The sequence below is a fragment of the Vitis riparia genome, chromosome 13, assembly GCF_004353265.1.
Source record: "Vitis riparia cultivar Riparia Gloire de Montpellier isolate 1030 chromosome 13, EGFV_Vit.rip_1.0, whole genome shotgun sequence".
NCBI classification, from domain to species: Eukaryota; Viridiplantae; Streptophyta; class Magnoliopsida; order Vitales; family Vitaceae; genus Vitis; species Vitis riparia.
The window spans coordinates 24,100,006-24,121,864 of record NC_048443.1 but is presented as its reverse complement, the minus strand read 5'-3'; the positions used below and the strand labels follow the sequence as shown (position 1 = coordinate 24,121,864).

The window sequence follows — 21,859 nt, the reverse complement described above, 5'->3', positions numbered from 1 at the left end:
CCAAATGTTTTGTCACTCCTTAGGCAATGCAAAGGGTAAACAACGTCCTACCCCTAGGTGGGAAAGAGTAGTATCTCGTTTTTTGAAAAAGCAAGTTCAATATAAAAACAAAATATGCGAGAAATAATAGTATTCAATGTGATTAAAGGTCATATTTTTATCTCTATTTTTCAAACAACCCTTTTTTAATAATATTTTTAAAAAATAATATTTTTAAAAATTCCGAAGTTTTGGAGGGAGGAATGGAAACAGGACCTTAAACTTTAAGGTTGCCATTCATTAAGTTTTACATACTCTTATGGATTTATACAAAAATAACCAAAGTCAATTTGCATGCAACTCTTCATATTTAACAATAATTCGCCATCTGGGTCCAACTGGGCTCAGCCCAAACCAGTCATGAGACCCGTCAAATCCAACCCAACGAGTTCAACCGTTTGGCCCACGGGTAATCCTCTGATTGTTTGGGCTTAGTTGTAGAGTCCACCCGCCCAAATCGGAGCCCAAAGCCCAAGATATACTGATACACAATCGCTTCGCCTTGACGGTAAGCATATCATTTGGAGGCCGAGAAAGCGAGAGATACTCGGAGGAAAGGAGAGAAAAATGAGCGGAACAGGGAAGAAGATAGTTGATGTGGCCTTCAAAGCATCGAGAACGATAGATTGGGACGGCATGGCTAAGCTTATCGTCACCGAAGAGGCTCGCAAAGAGTTCGCAACTCTTCGCCGTGCCTTCGATGAGGTTAATTCAACTCTCCAGACCAAGTTCAGCCAGGTATCTTCTCTGTCCCTTTCTATGTCTAGACATTTATGTGTGTTGATTAGGGCCGGATCTTTGTGTTCTCTCGAGCTAGGGTTTTTTGTACTGACTTTTTTCATATTGTTCGACTAGGGTTTAATGGGCGATCATCGTTTTTTATTTGGATCCATTTCGTTGCTGAGAAAATGTGAGAAAATGGAACGAAATAAATTTTTGATCTGTTGATTTTTTTCATTTTTGTTTGAGATTTTCATTTTTTTTTTTTCTGACCTTTGGTTTTCTCGGCAATCAGATGAGGGGGTAAGGGAGATCGATTTGTCATCAAAATAATATTATCAAATTTTGTTGCTTGATTTCATGGGGAAAATGGAAAATGGAAAATGGAAAATCTGCTAATGTGTGAAAGAGTTAATGCCAAATGTTGGAAGGAAGATGGGTTGATTTGACTTCATGTATAAGAATTGTCCCTTGTTCAGTTTAGGTGGTGAGAAGCGCGAGATTCGTGAAAGTTTATAGGAAAAAAGAAAATTTGTATAATTTTTGGAACTTTGAGTTTTCATTAGTTGGGACCTGAGAAAGAAATAGACCATTTATCTGTGCCAAGAACAACTACTTGCATGCTGAAATGTGTTCTCCTTTTCTAGGAATACAAAAATAACCATAACACGAGATTAATAATTTGTATCGTTTTGTTTTTTGTTTTTTGTTTTTTTGTTGTCTTTTATTTTTTATTTTTTATTTTTTCACTTTTTCTTGGCTGGGGGGAGCTCAACTTCTCAAGTCTTGTTTCATATTAATTGTGAGATTTAAAGTTTCTGCAGCCTAAAGATGCATAATTTTGATTGAGAGTATGATCTGAATTGATTTTTGATTTATTATTAATCTTAAATCCTGTCCAATTTTTAGTTTCTTATAACAAAATTATGCAGGAACCTGAACCCATAGACTGGGAATATTACAGGAGAGGAATCGGTTCTCGTTTGGTGGATATGTACAAAGAAGCTTACGAAAGTATGTTCCTGCCTAATTGCTTATTTGAGTCTTCTGTTCATTTTGTTTGCTTAAATCCACTTTTTCACATTTTAGTTGTCTCTACTTTGCGGCCCTTTTCCGTTAAGATGATGTTTTGTAAAGTGAAACCCCACTCATCTTATGCATCTGCATTCTGCTTTGAGCTCGAATCTTTAGGATAACATACATTACTTCCTCAAGATGACCTATAGAGTAAACTACAAAGATGGTATCCATCTTGAAGGTTTATTGAAGCACAAGTGACCATTAGAGTCTGTAACAGTGCTACAGAAAACAATTTGTCTGTCTGCAACCTTTAGCATAAATTGCAATCTTAGTATTTACATGCGGATAGCCACATATTGCTTCATTTCAATCCATTAAAAACTAAAAATCAAATTGGAAAAACTTTCATGTTCCTGTTTAGACAGAGATCCTTACCAGTATAATGTTAATCTCTAAAGAAAAATCTTCATCGAATAATTTACAACTGGGTGGAACCAGCTTTATGGGAGTCCAAGGTAATGCATTCATCCTAGGTTGATAGTTTAAAGTAATTTAGCTGGTAGGTATATAAAGAATTTTCAGTGCAAGTTGGACATGACAGATTGAGAACTACTCAGTAAAGTATGCATGTGAATGACTCAGATAGCAACAAGCCAACTTGATTAACTGAAATCCAAAAGTTAGGCCTATGGTTAACTTTATCAACTCACTCCTGATGGTTATTGTGGCATGAAGATTTTAGACATAAGGCCCACAGGCCACTCATGAAGATCAGTAACAGATTAATGGAAAGGACAAACACAATCCTAAACCTTCTGATATTAAAATTAAAAAATAAAATAAAATACTATACTTAACCTACGAGAGATTAAACAAGACATAGGCTTGGGACAATTTTATTCTCCAAACAAAAAGGGCATTTCTTTCTTAATTAGAGTTCATTTCCCTACTTAGGGATAATTCACAAGCATCAGCCTAACGATAGGAGAGAAGAATAGGGTACAAAGAAGAAGAGAAATATTTCAAGAAAATAGGCAGAAGAAGGAAAGATATAATGGAAAACATCTTCTGTTCCATTATATTTGATGGGCAAATACGATGAGAATATACATTAAAAGCGCTAAAAGAAATAAAACACCAAAGCATACAAGACATGTACAACAAGCACCAAAAGGCAAAGTCAAGAAAGAGGGAACACTAAAAACAATTCTCCCTCAATAAGAACCCAACCAATCTACAAAATCAATTAAAGGCATAGAACCTTCATCTATGTACATCTTGACTCACAAGAAGAGATTGCTAAAGGAAGTGCTTTTGAGGCTTTGATTAGACTTCTTATAATTTTTAAACAATCTTCGATTCCTTTCCTTTCATATTGTCTCAAAAATGCATAAGGGTGGGGTTCTACATGCCTTCTTTCATCTTTTTTCCACAAAGGAGCCATGTCAACATAAGATAGTCCCTCTTTACTAGGGAAGAAAAAACCCAAGATACGCCCAATAAAGAGAACAACAACTTCTATAAAATCCTTATTTTGACATAGTGAAGAAGGATATAATTAATGGATTCTTCCTCAACTTTACAAAGAAAACATTTGTTTACCAATAAGCATTCTTTTATAAGGAATCAAAAAGGCTCATCTTAGCTATAACCCAGGAATTCCAAATTATCCTCAATGCAAAACAAATTGAGCAACTTGGCTCCAAGACAAGGTAGGAGCTTTGATGGATTAAACTCCATTACTTGAATCCATCCAAACCACCATCATCCCTTCCCTATTCATCAACTTCCCTTACAGTCTATAAAGAAAATGTTCTACAATGTTGAACTCCTAATCATTAAAATACCTAGAGAAACGACCTCCTTCACAAGTTTGGTCCCATAAGTATACCACCCATGCCTTTTTTGAAGTGACTAAGGCATACAATGTGTGGAAGGAGACACACAAAGGCTTCTCATCACACCATCTGTTCTTCCAAAACTTTACCCTCCTCACATTACCCACAAGAAAGGAGGCTTTGCTTTGAAAGAGGTCTCACTCCTTATGGATAGCTTTCAACCTCCTCTTGGTTGTGCAAACAATCAACCCCTTCTCTAGGTGTGGTTTTTTCTCCAAAGCTCCACCTTCCCATAGGAAATCTTTTTGAAACTTCTCTAACCTCAATTTAGTTTTTCATGGGATCCCTAATAAGGAGATATAAAATAGATAAGTAGGTTGAATAACCTTTAATATATGCTGCTTATCTACCTATCAAAAAAAGATAGGTAGGTTGAATAACTTTGGATCAAAGTAAGTCTCCATGTTTGCTTTTGTATACCCCCTGTATGCTTTTGGGTCAGCCTTAAGGTGCCCTTTTTCTAATATATTTTTTTTCTCCGTGTCTTTACTTATCAAAAAAAAAGTAAGTCTCCATGTTTGAGATATATTGCCTTTTCCACGTTGAAAGTCTCTTTCGAAACCATTCTTCCTTCCCCTTGCAAGCTGCCTCCAATTTATATGAGGCACCCAAGGAAAACCCAAGGAAGTAGTCAGAAGCTCTCCCACCCTGCAACCTATCTCGAAGGCCAACTCCACTAGACCACCACATTGTCTACCCTACCAATTAGAATCAACCCAACTCGCTCTTCTCTAAATTTATTTTCAATCATGAAATGGCCTCAAACCACATGAGCAATTAACATAAGTTGGTAATCTCAGCTTGAGAAATCTAACAAAATACAATGATATCATCAGCAAAAAGTAGATGGGACACTTCCACTTCCTCGCCGCCTCTCCCCCTGACCTTAAACCCCCCAAGAAGTATCCTTTGTCCTTGGCCCTCTTGACAAAGCAACTGAGGGCCTCCATTGCTAGCACAAATAAATAGGCAGAGAGAGGTCCCTTTGTCTTAAGAGCTTTGAAAAAGGCTAGAGGAAGTGGCAAAGTGTCATTAACAAGAACAGAAAACTTTGTTATAGATATGCACCACGTAATCCATCTGAGCCATTTCTGCCCAAAATCCTTCAGTTCCATTATTGGTATTACTAGTGTGCACACTGGCAACTATCTCACAAGTCACAGCCACTGCCACCAATCTCCCTTTTCCCATCTCCACGTTTTAAGTGTCAGCCACCAGAGTTGACACAGATTAATCCAGAGTTGTTGCTTTGATATATGGTGTCACATGTTGCAGATACAGACAAGTATTAGCCTATAAATAAATGAAATATAGCGTGATGTTGCAACTTGCAACAGTTTAATCAAGCGTTTAAAAGTATTTTCTCTTCCTACAGTAATTCCTATGTTTATTTTATTCTCATCAATTTCTGAAAGTTTATTGTTCAGTTTATGGTCACAAATGATCTGTGGTTGGGTCTCTTTGAATCCATGTCAGATCTTAAGTTATCGTTTTCAAGCATCTGGTTCTTTCTAGTTTGGTAGTGAACATTTGTGTCTATTCAACAAAGTTGATTTGTTTGCCTGTCAAAAAAATATAGGTGATCCCTTTTTGGCATACATGTCTGTCCTGGACCATATGCTTCGTGCTTTTACTCTTTAAAGCCAGTCTTCTTTTCATTATAGGATTATGACTGCATGCACTTTAACTTAGATATGAGTCAACTTGCCTTTACATTGTTTCTTGCTACCTTATTTCAGGATTAGAGTTAATCAAGTTAACTAATACTAGTGCATGGATAGAGTTAATGGATTCCCTTGGATTTAGGAGGGTGAGGAGCTGGTCATTTTTGCCCTTTTGTGTAGAATTCTTATCTAGTTTGTGGACATGGTTATGGATTTGTGGGAGAGTCCTGCACAGTAGTCTCTATATGTTGACTTATTATGGGATAGGTAATTGGTTAATGATAGCTTGATTGGGCCGATCCTGTTAAAACCTTAAGCCTTTGGTATAGACAAATCAGATGTCCAAGCTACTTTGCTTTGATTCATATATGAAGGAGCTTAGTTTGCATGTTTCAGCCTATGGTCCTTTCCTTGCCAAGGAAATAAATATGAGATGAGATGCTCTGACTAGAGTTGTGCAAGCTCATACCTTCTAACATTGTTCTTGGTACCAGATTCTTCTGTACCCCTTTGTTTAGTTCAATCAAGTTTTGGAATAATGTGACTGATTTATCTGTGTTGACTGTCTAATTCAAGCTCGGCAGGGGGTATAGTTGACAAATATCAAGAATTATAGCAACCCAATCAGCAAGTGTAAACTGTGGAGCACTTCTAAACAGCTTACCTATGAAAGCATCAGAGTTTTAATTAAGATCAAATGTCTTGTGAAGCTATAAGTCTGTAGTGGCAGGAATTTTATATGGTTCTTCATTTGTATGATGGTTTAAAAATATTCTCTGATTTTGCACAAAGAAAGTGTCGTATAAATTTGATAGTGGTAGTGCCTCAATTCCATGTCTCTCTATTAAGGTCTTATTTTTCTCCATTGTTTCTTGAGTTCAAATTTTCATCTGCATAAAATGTTTTATTGTTTGCACTGCAGGCATATCAGTCCCAAAGTATGTAGACACAGTCACGCCTCAATACAAACCTAAATTTGATGCATTGGTGAGAACCGATATACAACTTTTAGGTGTTTTTTTTACTCTTTGAACTGAAATGACAGTGTTTCGTATGCTATGTGTACCTGTGAGTTACAGTTGGTAGAATTGAAAGAGGCAGAGGAGAAATCCCTGAAGGAATCTGAGCGCCTGGAGAAAGAGATTGCTGAAGTCCAAGAGCTGAAGGTAACATGATAGGATTACTCACTTCCATTTCCAGCTTGGTCTAATATATGATTCTTATAGGTGTGTGATTGATCTTAACAGCTGAAGAAAAAAATCAGCACCATGACTGCAAATGAATACTTTGAGAAGCATCCTGAGCTGAAGAAGAAGTTTGATGATGAAATCCGCAATGACTATTGGGGCTATTGACCATCAAGTTTGATGATCTTTGCACGATCATCATGCTATTCAGACAGAATTTTTTTAATCTCATGATTTCCTACCTGTTTCAAAATAAGAATAACCAAATGGTTTTCTTTGTAATTTGGTTGATCAGGGTGTGAAGAATTTGAACTTCAGGTCGATGTTAAGATTACGGCTCTCCATGTGTTGTCTTGAACTTTACACATAAAGCCGGACCAGAATTTCACGAGAAATTTGCTTCATTTCAATAGCATCCGTGTGAAATGAATCAGATTTAGCAACCACATGAATCATGATGAGATTTTATTCTTGGAATTGATTTGATGTCCTTTCTAACAAGATCTTCCTCCCCTCCCTAATAAATGAAAATTAAGGGTTTGATTTGGAACTGTTTTCTAAATTAGAAAATATAGTTGGCAAATTTATTTATGATTGAAAGCAGTTATTTTAGGAATTTATTCTCAGAACAAAGGTTTTTTCAAGAATAATTTTTTAGGGTATTTTTAATTGATTTTTGTAGGGTTTTTCGAGTAATAATTAAAAAGATGAATACTTTGCAGTTGTTACATCGTATGCAAGGAGTACATTATTTTTTTTAAAAACCGTTTTTTTAAAGTTCTAAAATAAAAGTTTGTTTCCAAAAGTAATTAAGAATTGATCTAAAAACCAGCAAACTACCCTTAAAAATTGCTTTCTGAAAATTTTGTCAAACAAGCACCAACTTTTCACGCCCAAGACTTGGGTACTGTGCTAGGTGAATCCACTGAATTTACCCAAGTCAACAACAGTGATTCTTTTAACGTTGGTCGGGAAAGAATTAAAACCTCTTGGTAAGGAAACAATGAACTGGAAAATAGGTAAGGTTTTGACAAGAAGCATCTGCAGAGAGGCTGCTTATTGCGACTACCGTATTCCGATATGCCCCCTTTAAAACCACCAACCATACAACCAAAAACAGGTGTTCTCCATTTATATGGGCAGGAGGGAAAACCGATACACTTGATAAACATCTTGTTAATACGCGGATAAGAGGATCCAAGACGTAATTATGGATTTTTAAGTCAAGAAGGCAAAAGGATTAACTGCACATAAATGTACAAAAATGTAACAAGAATTGTGAGCAAAATACAAAACAAAACCAACATATGTGCAACTGCCACCAGTTCAAAATAAGTACAGAAGGTATACGATATATAAAAAATAACAATTGTCTTAATGGGAAGACAGAGACGTCGACAGATGAAATTGAAGGAAATGAAGCAAATGCTGCTGTTCAAAATTCGGAAAATGCTCAAAACTTTCCGGCAGCATCCAAGTGTACACCAAAGGGAAGAAAATTGCAAAACCCAAAGAGGGTGATAAACTTCACCCAGAACTAAGCCAACTTCTTCTGAGAAATTTGATCGCTTCCCGTGTCCTCATTTTTATCCATGGCCTTTCTTGCAAGCTCATATCCTGCAAAGTTCATGGCACCCAGGGGAGCAATCCAGAAGAATCTGGGTACAGCTCCTTTAAATAAGCCAATGGGTCCCTCATGACGAAGAATAGAGAAGGCAACCATTGACATTGACACAGTCCGCCCATGTGTAGCAGTCATCATCCTAGTCTTCATCACATCAAAAGGTGTTGTGACAACGGCTGCCAGACCACCAGATAAAGCCCCGACTGCAATTGTTTCCCATGGCTCCAGTTCCCTCCCCAAAAGCTTATGGACAACCTTAGAAAAGCAGACAAAGGCAAAGACAACGACGAAAGTCAGTGATCTACAAAAGCTCTAGCAATAATGCATCATTTTAACAAAAGAGCCATGTGCGTGTGTGTGTGTGTGTGAGAGAGAGAGAGAGAGAGAATGACATAGAAAACTCGTACCTTTTTGGACTCGGCATAGAGCCCCATGCCCGCAACATAGAATGGAACCTCCCTACAAAGAGTGGCACCAGTCCCACGAAAGAAACCCTTAACACCATCTTGTTGCCAGGTACCTACAAGTGCCTCTCCCACGTTGTCAAAAATGCCTGCCTGCAACCGCTGCTTTAATACCTCACAAGGGATCCGCACTGCTGTCCCCAGGAATGTGCTACAAAATGATGCTAAAGATTGGATCTGCATAGCATAATGACACATACAAATTCAGTGCTTCAGACCAATATAAACAAAACACAAGCCTCCACAAAATAGTTCTTTCAAATTCAATTCTGATTATATACATGCAGATATGCTATTTACAAGCAACATGCTCCTGAGTACGCATGTTAAAGAAAGTGGGAAGAATAAAAGGTTTGGAGGTTTTGGTTTTTATCATATTAGTCTTCTTCGGTTGGAGTTGGGATACAGTTTTGAACAGGAAAAGATGCAACATCAATCTAGTCATCTACTCAAAAGTAGGACGACTGCTTTGCTTAATATGATAGTAGAAATTGGACAGCATAAAAAGCATCTGCATGCACTGAATCTATAAAAATGCCCATTCTATAATCTCATTCAAGATAGGTTTTTGTAAGAGAAAAACATGAAGACCCTATTATTTATTAAAACCAACCTGGATACCAATAAATAGAGTCATAAGGGTAAAAACTAAGAGACATGGATTAGAGAAGACACAACAAAAGATATAATGCTAACTGTGAACATTTAGGATAATTATGGCAAATCCTGCATAGGTAACAGAGGAAGTCGATAGAGATGTTTGAATAGCCAATGTCATGACAATCAGGAGGATGTAGACAGTTCAAGGTCCCAATGACCAAACAGAAGACAATTGTCATTGTCATGACAACAGGTTTCATGTTGCTCACCGTGTGAGTGATAAGTATGAACATTGGAACCCCTGGTAATATAAACAAGGAAGCTAGAAGATGAAACCACACAAATCAAAAGAGTAAAAGGAAAGATAATAATAACAAATAATTAAAGTAATAACCATTACCTGGATCTCTGGAAGGGTAGGAGCAACATTTATCAACACAAGCTTGCTTGCTTCAAAAATTCCAGTTCGCAGGCCATGGCTGTAACAAATAAAAGAACACATTAGCTCGACCTGTGTACCTTGGTGTACAGTTCTTTAAATCTTCAATATATTCTCTTTGCTACTGATCAATAAATAAATAAAAGAACACATTAGCTGACAGATTGAGAAAATATTTCACAGCTTTAAATAAAAAGATTATTCTGTGCTTGTTATGGCAAGGCACTAGGAAATAAATGAAACTTCCAAGCTCAATCAGGCAAGACAGGAGGAAAGAAATGCAACCTATTGTTTACTTTCCTTTTTTACTTCATCTTTCAAGTCAACTAAGTACAAGCAAAAGGAGTAAGAAATTCACATATAACCTCGAAAACTGTCCAAGAATTGCAGGGACAGAACCCCTATATAATCCCTTGGCGCCAATTTCTGGAAGCTTTGCAATGATTTCTGGGAATGAGAGTGTTGAAGCTTGTACTCGAGTCTGTCAAACCAATATACCAGTGTAAGAATGCCTCACATAATTACATGAAAATATCAAAACTGTATCAAGAACTAATATTCCATTGTTTCAGTTTCAGTCAAATGCTTTTGAATTTTAATTGAATTAAGCATGCAACTTGAACATTCTTTTTTTCTTTTTTTTTTTCTTTCTCTTGTGCGATCAGTCCATTTTTGTCAAATTACACACTATGTATCCAAAAAGTGCCATCAGGCAAGAAAATTTCTTGGATACTACACAGAACTAGAGCAAGCCCATAGGGAAAGGCTGTACACTCAAACAACCTGATCATTGCTACAAGGGTGCCCAGCTTGGGTGAAAGAACCTCCCAGGATTCAATCATTATGTATATCTTGAGCTATAAGGAAGATAAATGCAGGCCACAAGGCCAGCAAACTTTACACTTTCCAATGGTGAGATTCCATCATTTTCCTTTTAGATGAGACTCCTACAAGGCTTTAGTAAGACTCATAAGGTTTTATATCGTTTCTTCCTTATCATCTTCTATATTTTATTTCAATTTCCTATTGCCATAATTTTATGCCTTGTTCCTCTCCTTTAATCCTAAAGGATTGAAATCATAGCCACACTGTTTACTTGCAAACAACCACCCTAGGGTTGTCCTACATCAAATCACCAACTACAAATGTTCTTTTATTATTCATTACCTACTGAAACCAATGAAACAGAGGAGGATCTCCCACAAGCATTATATCATTACAGATTTTGTCATGTCATTTCCCATAAAAACAGGGCAACATAGGCCTAGAATCCATAAATTGTTAAAAAAATTATCATGTCACTTCCATCTAGCACATTACTACAAATTATTGAGTGGGAGAACTTGCCTTTATCGTATCAACAGGATGCAGTAAAGAGGTAGAAAGTGCACATGCAAGGCCCCCTGCCAATGCAGATCTCAGAACACTTCCAGCAGATATTTCCACAGGCGGTGCAACAGCAACAACAGTGGCAGCTTCAAACCATATACTCCTGTTTGCAATATCCAAAATATGTGAAGAAAAGCTTCAAATGATTGCCTTAGGAGTTGTTTGATTAACCATTGTGAATAACTCTATCACTGGGTAAAAAGTTGAGACTTTGAAAGTAAGGTCAAACCATACACATTTTAAATGCAAATGACTTTGTTCATAGATAATTCAGGAGTAGTACTTTCAAGCACCTTTTCACACTTCTTTAGCCCCATCAGCACTCCAAAATAATTCTATTTGTTAAATTACAGACAAATAATGACATGGTCTTTAAAGGACATTTAAACCACAAATGACTGTTCAGAGATAATTTAAAACAGTCCTTTCAGACACCCTTTTTTTTGGTAGACAAACAGAACATCTTTAACAAGCACCAATTAAAGGGTGCACACCATGCACACAGGCAGAGTTTCAGACACCTTTTCACGCTTCCTTTTAGCTCCACCAGCACTCCAAAGTAATTATGTTTGTCAAGTTACACCATAAATCACAAATGATAGATTGCAGATAAACATATGGGGGGAATAAAAATTATGAGAGACTCAAACTCGAGACCTCTAGTTAACCAAAGCTCTTATACTATGTTAAGTTACCAACCGACCAAAAAGTTTGGGTTGCTAGGTAATGGACCTATAATTTATATCACATTAACATTGTTCAAAGGAGCAAATTTATATTACCTGGGATCATCTTGAAGTCGATCAGATGGTAGCAGAAGCATAAAATTCCGGAAGTGACCATAAGAAATTGATCCTTCCATGTCTGCATTTAGAAATCGCATCATTGCAACAGCACTGTCTTCATTTGCAGGAAGTCCGGCACTTTTTAGTGATGTCAAGATTTGACTCTTTTGCAGAGTGCCAGACTTGCTCAAACAGAGTGTAGTATAAGCTCGAAGAATGGTGGGTTCCTTCTGTTCCATGAAGGACAAGAACTGCTTCCAACCAAATGATTTTGAAAATAAGTGGCTTCTAGTTCGGCGCATAAACTCTCTTGCATATCTCCGTGGCAGTTTTCTGCTTCTCATTGCAACTTCAAGATCTTCCAATGTTACTTGACCATCACCATCTCTATCCAGCTCTTCAAAGAACCGCCTTCCTATAAGAATGCATGATTTCAAAATGAGAATAAACCATGCAAATAATTGAAGAAACAAAAGAAAAAGTGATGGAGCATAACCAGCCCAAAAAGAGTAAACCACAAGAAAAAAACCAAGACATTTATGTTGCAGCATTGTGTTTTCAGGCAAAAGTGCCCTTTTTGTGAAATTGTGGAATTTTGAAATTGAAGTTAGATATTGTTTCAATCTCCAAGGAAATGTAAACATCTGAAAATTTGATACATAACTGGAATATAGCACTAGAAATCACCAAGCCTTCTGAATGAAGGATTTCACATCTTCAAAAACCAAGGACTATATTTTACATTGCCACCAAGATCATCTTTTTGGAGAGGGCCGATAGACAAGAAGAATGAAAGTGAGGATTAAACCTCCTAACAAAAAGGGGTATGACCCAAGCACATGAAATATATAGCAAACGTAAAAACACAGATGTTTTTACAAAATAAGGGAGCTCTAAATTTAGAGGACAACTTTGAAATTTCAGCCCCCATTATTGCTTCTTGGTTTTCTACAGATATCCCCTTTCTATCTTTATTTTGTTTCCTTATCCTAAAGAAAGTTTCTCTCTTTGGCATTTGCAAGGAAACAAAAGACACTTATCTATTCCAACAAATACCTTGTCCCAATAATTCTTGCTCCCCAACAACAGGCAAAAGATATTTATGAGTATGTGCACTCAAATTACAAGATTAAATATCAACAACCCAAAATCATACAGCAAGTTGACCTGATAATTGCCATTCTTAATGTTATCCTATTGCAACACAATATTATCTTTGGATTTGGCGGTAATGTGACCAGTATAAAGCATAATCACTTGTCCTACTTGGCAAAGAATGTAATGCAGGGATGCAAGATAACAGTTGAATCAATAGAAACTCCTGCCGGAGGATGTACAATTGTACTTCACAATGTTGTGCAATAGAAGAACAAAGTAATTTCCAATATTATACCAAGCTACCACATACCTTCTGATTCTGTGTATCTGAAGAAATCCTGGACAGAGAATAGTTTCTTCTTGTCAGGATAATCTTTAGAAGGTCGTCCTAACTGAGGTACCAGCTCAATCAGTTCTGTCAATGAAACAGTGGATAATGTGGATCTTAGGCGTTCAACATTTGATAAAGGAATGTTAAGCAAACCATTTGCCAACTTCTGCGGTGAACTGCCACTAGCTTCTTCCCTGTTTCCAGTTGCATCACCATCCGTGCCAGGTTCTTTAACAGATGAAGTTATTCCAACAATACTTGCCACTCCACCCACCCTTGCAAAGCTCAAATTTCCCAAAAACCCATTAACATCTGCTTTTCTACCTTCCAGAATACTTGTTATTGCCTTCAAATGGTCAAATTTAGGTGACACAGGAGTAGAAGAATCACAACCCTTCTGTTCTGTTTCTTCAACACCCTGATCAAACTTCAGAAAATTTTGACTCAATTGATGAAAAACAAAACCCAACAAGCATTCAAGTTGCACATGTTTACCTTCTTTACGTGTTATACCCTCATTCCCAGTTTTTGCACTGAACTGATCATTCAATCCCTGTTTCCTCAATTCACAAGAACCCTTCAACTTAGAGGGGTGTAAACCCGACTTCAAACAAGTCCCATCTTCATCACCCATTTTCTGAAACCGCTTCTTAGCAGGTTTAAAATGACTTGGAAAAGATTGAACGAAATTATTTACCAACAAAGACCAAGTTACTGCAAATTGCAAGCAATTCATACAAGACGCATCATCCTCTTTGCCCAAATCCCTCTCTGTTAATCCTTTTCTCGAAACCTCATCCTTATACCCATTTGCACTATTGGGCAAGAACATCCCCCAAAAATTCTTAATGGGAATCCTAATCCACAAACCTTTTTTTCTCTCCTCGGTAACCACACACTGACCATTCTTTTTCTTCACACGGCAGCTCTGAACCTTCCCATTCCTATCACCAACGCCACCGACACCACTCAATTCTGCAAACAATTCAGCATCATTTACCTCATTCTTCGACCACCAACGATGCTCAAGATCTTTCGCCGCTCTCCGCACACCCAATTCCAGCGGCGAAAGCACATCTTTTACCGCCTGAACCGAGTTGAAGAACGATTCCACCGGGTCATTCCCAGACACCATCGCCAACCAATAACACGAAAAGCAAACCTAGATTCACAAGAAACTCAACGTCTCAAATCCCAGAAAATCCCTTCACCGATTCCCAAAACATGAAAACACCCATTGCGAACACTTTCCGTACAAATCAATTCAAACCCCCCGAGGAAAAGAAGGAAAAAAAAATTCAGAAAATGAACGGACGAGATCTGTGAACAGAAAAACGAAGGAAGAGTAGAAATGAAGCCATCAGTTACCACAATAGCACATAGAAAAAATTCGACTTTAGCAGACAATAAATACAATTACTGAAAAAAAAAAAAAGAACAGCTGCTAAATGTAACGGACGATACAGAGGCGATTGGATTCCTAAATTTCAAACATTTGCGATTGGGTCGGATGGATATGGTGATTGGCGACTGTAGAAGCAGAGGAAGAGGCGTTTCATTTTTCAAGCCTATTACAAATATAATGAATTTAAAAAAATAAAAAAAAATATGAAATTTTTTTGGATAATGGATAGGGAAAGCTGACGTAAGACTGAGTTGGATGGAATCTTTTGGATTAGGGTTAGGGTTCGTGCTTTCTTCTGGTGTTAATGAAGGTTTTCTTTTATTCTACAATTTTGTTTTCATTTTTTAAGAATTTTATTTGTCAAGAGTTGATATTAAAGATGAATATTTTTACTTTTTTTATTTATTATCTCGTTATCTTACCGTTTGAAGTATTTAAGTTTTGTCTAAATTAAGGTTTTAAGTACGATACAAATAAATATTTGACTTCAACGAATTTATTATTGAATGCTAAAAAAATTACTATTTTTATATTTAATAAAAATTATATGATTTTAATTTGGAAATTATTCTTCACAGCGGTTTTTGTTCTTTAGAGTAGAAAAAAATTATTAAAAAAATATATATTATTTTTTAGCATAAAATTTAGGTGTATAAAAAATATAAAAAATATTTTAGAAATGCTTTTATCAAAAATGGGCAAAAATAAGGAGGCTAACTTATAACTTAGAACAACAGACAGCCTTATCTTTTGCTTTTGGTGCTTTTGCTGTGGAGACAACAAAGAAGAATAATAAAATTTTATATTTTATACCTTGGTTTTAAAATAATAAATAAATAAATAAAGGGAGAAAAGACAGAAAAGAGAGTTGGAGGATCAGCAAGGACACCTCGGGGGCTCCTCAAGCTCCAAAGAGCGCGACATCTCACACTCAGTTTGCCAAATTTTTGACACGTGGCAATGTTTATATCTTTCATGGGCCTTTGTCCTAGTCTTCATCGACACCACATTTCCACGTTTCAACCGTTGGATACACCGACCACGTCGAAGCCCTCCCATTCCATTTTTTTTTTAAAAAAAAGACCTAAGACTTGGCTCCCAATCTCGCCACGTCAGTATCACCCTGAATGATGATTGGTGGACTCAAGCCACTGTTCTTTCCCTTTCAATCAAACCCCAATTGAAAATCCATTGAGATGAGCATTGACCACTAACTTCTCTTTTCAAAATATTTTTTGGAGCATTCTCAAATATTTAAAGGCAAAAAAACTGTTGACGCAAATTTTTATTTTTATTTTTATTTTTATTTTTTTGGTTCTGTGAATTAAATTTATTTCTTCTAAAACAAATAGATTACAATTATTAAATTTCATGTACAGAGCAGAATTCATGGGAAGGAGTAGATTCAAAATGGGGATTCGTTACCCCTGGTCTTGCCAAGCATGACATCCTTGGCTTCATTGATTTTGGAAGCAAGGTAATGACTACCACCTGCATCAGGATGGTTTGCCACCATTACCCTCCTATGTGCTTCCTTCACCTTGTCTGCAGTCGCATTCTCCCTATCAAACCCACAAACAAATTTTTACTTGGTTTATATAGGAAGAAAAAGAAAGCAGAAACAGAACTGATACATGACTTCAAAATGACAGGCATTAGTTGATGCAATGAATCATATAAGCGAATATCCCCCTTTGCCTAATGTCTGTATAAGCTGCTACCTAAGCAAGGTGGGTAGACACCATGTCACCATCCACTTTCTCACAATATAGACAATGCTAAAGAAAGTATTACAGACCACCTACCAGAGCACAATTTTTTAGAACAGTTTTCAATGTTTTCTAGAACAAAAATTTGTTTAAAACTTAGAATGTTTTTGACATATTTTCTATATTTCCAAATATTTCTTAAAAATAACTTCTATAATGCTTTGTTTTCGATCATTCTCCAAGCTTGTACGATTATTTTTTAAACATCCCCTAAAAAACAAGTGAAAACAACTTAAAACAATTAAAATAAGTTCTCAAAAAACACTCTGTTTTTAGAACATGTTTTCAAAGACTGTTCTCTATCAAAAAATAATCGATGCTTTTTTGAGTTTGGAAAACGATTTTTATTTTTAAGAATAGAAAACTACTTTTAAAAATAATTTTCAAACAAGCTCAAAAATTCCATCAAGTGAGGTGAGCATCACCATTAGATGCCCACACTAGACATATCATAGGTTCCACTTATGATGTATAAAGAACTAAAACTCTTTTTATCAGTGTTTCTTTTGGTTGAAAGCTTTCACTGCTAGATTGCAGAAAAATATGCCACATTAGCATGATTAATGTGTTGGGATATAGCAGAGGTAGAAGAAGTGTAAGATTTGTGCACATGCCCAAAAACATGACAATTGGACAACTATAAAATTCAAATAACATGGTACATTTGAATTAAATTTACAAAATAATTCAGAAAGAAGAAGCAATTGTTTTCAGAATAGCATTACATGTAATCGATGAAGGCATAATAATTTTAGTAATGTAGTGTGTTATTCACTTGCATGCCTTCTATAGGTAGCAACTTATATAAGCATACTGTCTAGGTTGGAGAATGAAGTATATACTAGATACTATGCTTCTACCGTATCTACACGAGGTTTGTAAGTGTTAAATATGTAGTCCTACAGTGCATGAGAACGTCAATATCATTAACAAATGACTTTAGTTTGTGAGAGTGGTGTACAGATTAATCTTAAGCATGATTTTAGTTTCTTAATTATAGTGCACAATTGTGCCTCTTCTTAAAATGGTCTCACACTAGTTATTGCTCATTGAACATGTCCTTGTTCATGTGAAATAATCCCTCCAGGGACTCTTATCATATGCTTTTTCTTGAAACATATGTTTTGCCTCAGTAGATAAATACCATATCGATGATTTCTTCTTCTTTTCAGAAATAGTTTCTATAAATTTCCTGCATAACAAATAGTTCCATAAGTGAAACTCCAGAAATGAAAACACAATCTGAATTTTCTAGTACACTTATTGCATGCCTTAACCTCTGCTCCATTAGTTTTTCCCAATTTTCACAGTATAACTCATAAGTTCAGTACAAAAATAATTAAAGAAGCTCTGCATATCCCCATGCCTCTTATGTATATGTGTCACAACCTTCCACTTAATATTCTCTTAATATTTGTAGCGTTAACTATCAATTCAATCGATCAGATATATGATCATCACCTATGCACTTCCAAAGCATCAGTTGAAATGTCAACAGAGTCTAAAAAGTCTTTCCTGCTTTCATCTTTTTCAAAGTTCCAGTAACTTCAGAAAACCCTGAGTCAAGACCTTACTCTTTGAACATATCTACCCTGACCTTGATAGAATTATTTAGTTCTAAATTTCTCTATCAAAAATTTTTTTACTAAGTTCTAAACGTAACTAATGTGGTTTTCAATAAATAATATAATGAAATAACTCTTCCATTGTTCTTCAATAAGACCTTTGCCTCCACCTTTGGTGCACTTTAACATGATCCAAGTTCCTAAATTTTCTTCTTCTCACAGTAGCAACTTTGTACACCTCTCCTCATTCCTACCATTAACTCAAAAATAATATCTTTTTTAAACATACACATAATTTCCATTTAAAAAACAAAGCGCACTTAATTTTATAGAATGTATCAAGTTCAAGAAAAGTGCTTGTCATATGAAACCTACAGATCAAGTTGAGTCTTAAAAAGCCCACAAGTTTGTATCAATCTAGGCATTCATTCTATTTCCTTGTAAACCAGTTTAATCCCTAGATTCAAATTATAAACACACTGATTATGCACACTCAGAGAACAGCAATTTAATTATAACAGACGGCTAAAAATTAAATATGCTAGAATGTGATTGTTTACTATATAATTTTCTTTCAAGAAGGATTTAGTGGTACCTAATGCCAAGAATAAGAGCTGCTTCCCTTTTTGTCATTGTAGGCTGGAAACCACCTTCATAGTATTTGCGGATCCTGGGTTTTGGTGGACGAGCCTTGAATGCTTGCCAAGCCTGGACTCCATATCTACCAGCAAGAGCAGCAGCAGCTAGTGCAAGCCCAGCCAGAAACGGAGTAGCCTGACGTACATCTAGAAGTTCATTAATTCTAGATAAGAATAATCTCTAGATAAGGATAATTCAAACTTAATAAGCAAATGCTTCAACAGCCATTTTGCACAACAAACCCTACATTACAATATATGGTTTGGATCCAAATCTCTTCCAGTTAGCACCTTTCCAGTGCACTCCACATTATGCCAAAGGGAACATTACTATATTTCATTGACAGGGGGAACTTTTGTTATAGACAAAGAAATTTTGCTAGCATAAAGAGGTGGGAAAATTTTGTTAAAGGTGAGAAACATGGAAAGCGGCTAAAATAATATCAATTACATAAAACATACATATGCCTCATTTTCTCTCTTTTTACTCATTATTGCAAATTCCTGTGATGGCTTAAATGCCATCATACATATTGAGTCATCCCCCCTTCCCCTGCTGATTAAGCTCTCTTGGTGTTCTCCTGCAGCCCTTTCTCCATTCCCTCTCTCAAATGGGGAAAACATGTTTTCACACGTTACTTTGGCACCTCTCCATAGTTCTCAATTTCTTTTCTTTTTTTTCTGCATGCTTGAAATAACCAGAGTTCCTTCCTATTTAAACATAGTTTTTCTTTCCACAAGAAATACTACAATATGAGATAAAAAGGCACCTGATTTTTAAGATCCCCTTTTGTGCTAATAATGTAGACCTTGGTGACAAGTCACTTGATGCACCAGAGAGGAATTGTGCCAGAAAATCACCAAGATCTTTAGACTACATTTTTAAGACATGCAAAAGGATTTATGGACACAAGAAAGAGTATCAACAAGGGAAGGATTCTATTGAAAAATCCTTTACAAACACGAAAAAAGCATCCACTATTGGTATGAAAGGTTAGGGGAGGAATAAGAGAAGGCCAACCACAATGCAATACAACTAACTCATTAGCTATACAAAAAGATACTCTACAAACCATGAACTGTCTATGGATTTTCAGGGTATCAGGATGTTGTTTTAAAGTCCATTTTTCACATAAAAATTTCCCATACACTCTGGCCTATTGCAGGAAAGTCCTAATCATATTTAGAGGGCCAATTGCCACAAAAAAAAAAAAAAAAAAAAAAAAAAAAAAAAAAAAATCCTTTTTAATTTCATAGCCTCCCATGAACACAAAAGTTATGATTGACAAGTTTCATAATCAAATGAACCAATTCCTTTGTATATGTGTGTCTGTAAAGTACATATTTATAGAATTTTCCAAACGTAGATATCCAATTTGATACTTAGTGAACAAAATGACATATCAAAATTGAACATCACCCACTATCTCTGATTCTGGCTTTCTGATCAGAACCCCAATACACCCATATTTTTCCCAAATGTCACAGAATAGGAGTTGGAATACCCAATAATACATCAAAAAATTTAGAGAAAAATCCTAATTAAAGCAACTGGATACTGACCAACCCTAATTGAACCAACTGGATCTCCATTTCACACACAACACAATACAGTTAGTGGATTTTCCCTCAGCCTTACACACAGAATTAAAAACTAATGAAATTAAAGCTACAAATTAACAGATTAAAAACCCCAAATCTGTTTCAAACCCAAACATAATTATCAACAAAATCAAATAAATACATGCCAAGAAAGGGAAAAAAGGTGAAATTTCCAGCCAGAAATGAGAGAAATGGAAATTTTCTCACCATTTCTGAAGAATCTGAGACCTTGATGTGAAGATATGGATTAGCATTCAGAAGCTTAGAGCTTTGTGCTTACAGTGTTCTGGAAGACAATCGAGTTTCGTTCATTTGGTTAGTCCCAGTACGGTGTCGTGCGGTGACCAATAGGATTTTGCCGCGTCAGTGCAGCAAGTACCGGGTTTACCATTTTTAGGGTTTGGTTCCTGGATCGGGTGGGTCCAAATCGGAGACCTCTCCGAATAAAAGCTTATATTAAAGAATTAATTAGTTAAAAAGACAAAACAATCCTCATATTTGTGAACTTAACTCCTCCCATCTTTTTACTTAAAGGGTAACCTATTTTTGACATATATACCCTTGATTATTTTAAGTATTTACGCGTATGTTTAAAATGAAATAGTTATTTTTATGAGTAAAAAATGAGGGCATTTTTATTAAAATGAAACCAAAAATGGATAAATAGTTAAATTTTTAAAATTGAATTTTCAATAACCCTTTTAATCAAATAACTTATTTTAAAAACTTTAAATTTAGAAATATTTGTGTAAAACTTCAGATGCTACCAACTCTCCTCAAAGCAATTGATATTAGGAAAGACACATACTCTAACTTTATAGTGCATTCACCCAAGTGCCCATGACGAACGCAAGGGGAATTGATGAAACCAACCAACCCTCCCATCTGTCAATAATTTGTGTCACAATATCATAATATTTTCCAATTTTACATAAATTACCTATAAGTCTTTGAAATAGTAAATAAATTTATATTTTCATCCACCAAATCACCGTACATCCACCTTATTAACATACCAAAAAATTTGTAATACGTCTATAATACTTTTCTCATTATTTTCTTTCACACAGGCATCTTCTTCTTCCTCTCTCAATTTTTTTCTTCTCAATGTTAAATATTAAAGGTATTTTAATTATTATCATTTTTCGTAAGTAAATTTTTATAGGTTTTAGGATTTATAAAAATGTAGATAACTTTTCCCTCCATTTTCTCTTCAAAGAATATGCCCATACATGAGATATAGGGTATCCATTGTCAAGAAATTTGAATGAATTACTATGACGTCTAGAATTCTACTGTTGTTCAAATGTAATTGACAGACACCACGTGACATAATTGATTGACACAATGTGATATTGTTGACAAATCATGATGTGAATTGGTTGACAAATACAAAATGACAATTGACGAACATGGTGTGACATAGTTGATGGACAAAGCTTCAAAGTAAAGGTTGATCCTATTCATGGTAGTTATGACATTCAACTTTATTTTTAAGACTTTTTCCTTTTGTTAAATCCCTTATATATAATATTTTATATATTTTTATAAAATAAAAGATATATTTTGAAAGCATCTTATTTGATATGTTTTTAGGGAAAAATAAATATGATTCTTCCTTT

At 35.6% G+C, this 21,859-nt stretch overlaps 3 protein-coding genes across 4 annotated transcripts; 1 reads left to right on the top strand and 2 right to left on the bottom strand.

Moving 5' to 3' along the window:
* Window positions 1–545: 545 nt before the first annotated feature.
* Window positions 546–7,005, top strand: LOC117929272 (ATP synthase subunit d, mitochondrial). The gene is made up of 5 exons (XM_034849543.1): window positions 546–777; window positions 1,692–1,773; window positions 6,264–6,328; window positions 6,421–6,507; window positions 6,595–7,005. The coding sequence occupies exons 1-5, from the start codon at window positions 607–609 to the stop codon at window positions 6,694–6,696; spliced, it is 507 nt and encodes a 168-aa protein (XP_034705434.1). The 5' UTR covers window positions 546–606; the 3' UTR covers window positions 6,697–7,005.
* A 746-nt stretch (window positions 7,006–7,751) lies between these two features.
* LOC117928547 (mitochondrial substrate carrier family protein C) lies at window positions 7,752–14,827 on the bottom strand. The gene is made up of 7 exons (XM_034848432.1): window positions 13,238–14,827; window positions 11,827–12,244; window positions 11,003–11,147; window positions 10,021–10,136; window positions 9,617–9,695; window positions 8,560–8,793; window positions 7,752–8,407 (listed from the first exon to the last, which is right to left on the bottom strand). The coding sequence occupies exons 1-7, from the start codon at window positions 14,391–14,393 to the stop codon at window positions 8,066–8,068; spliced, it is 2,490 nt and encodes an 829-aa protein (XP_034704323.1). The 5' UTR covers window positions 14,394–14,827; the 3' UTR covers window positions 7,752–8,065.
* Window positions 14,828–15,970: 1,143 nt separating this feature from the next.
* On the bottom strand, window positions 15,971–20,557 carry LOC117927899 (mitochondrial import inner membrane translocase subunit TIM14-1). Of its 2 annotated transcripts, none has more exons than XM_034847624.1 (3): window positions 20,445–20,551; window positions 18,593–18,771; window positions 15,971–16,225 (listed from the first exon to the last, which is right to left on the bottom strand). In XM_034847624.1, exons 1-3 carry the CDS (start codon window positions 20,445–20,447, stop codon window positions 16,069–16,071), a joined length of 339 nt encoding a protein of 112 aa, XP_034703515.1. In that variant the 5' UTR covers window positions 20,448–20,551; the 3' UTR covers window positions 15,971–16,068. The 2 variants fall into 2 exon arrangements, with proteins under 2 accessions (XP_034703515.1, XP_034703516.1); XM_034847625.1 differs by lacking the exon at window positions 15,971–16,225 and adding an exon at window positions 17,062–17,624 and having other exon boundaries at window positions 20,445–20,557.
* Window positions 20,558–21,859: the final 1,302 nt, after the last annotated feature.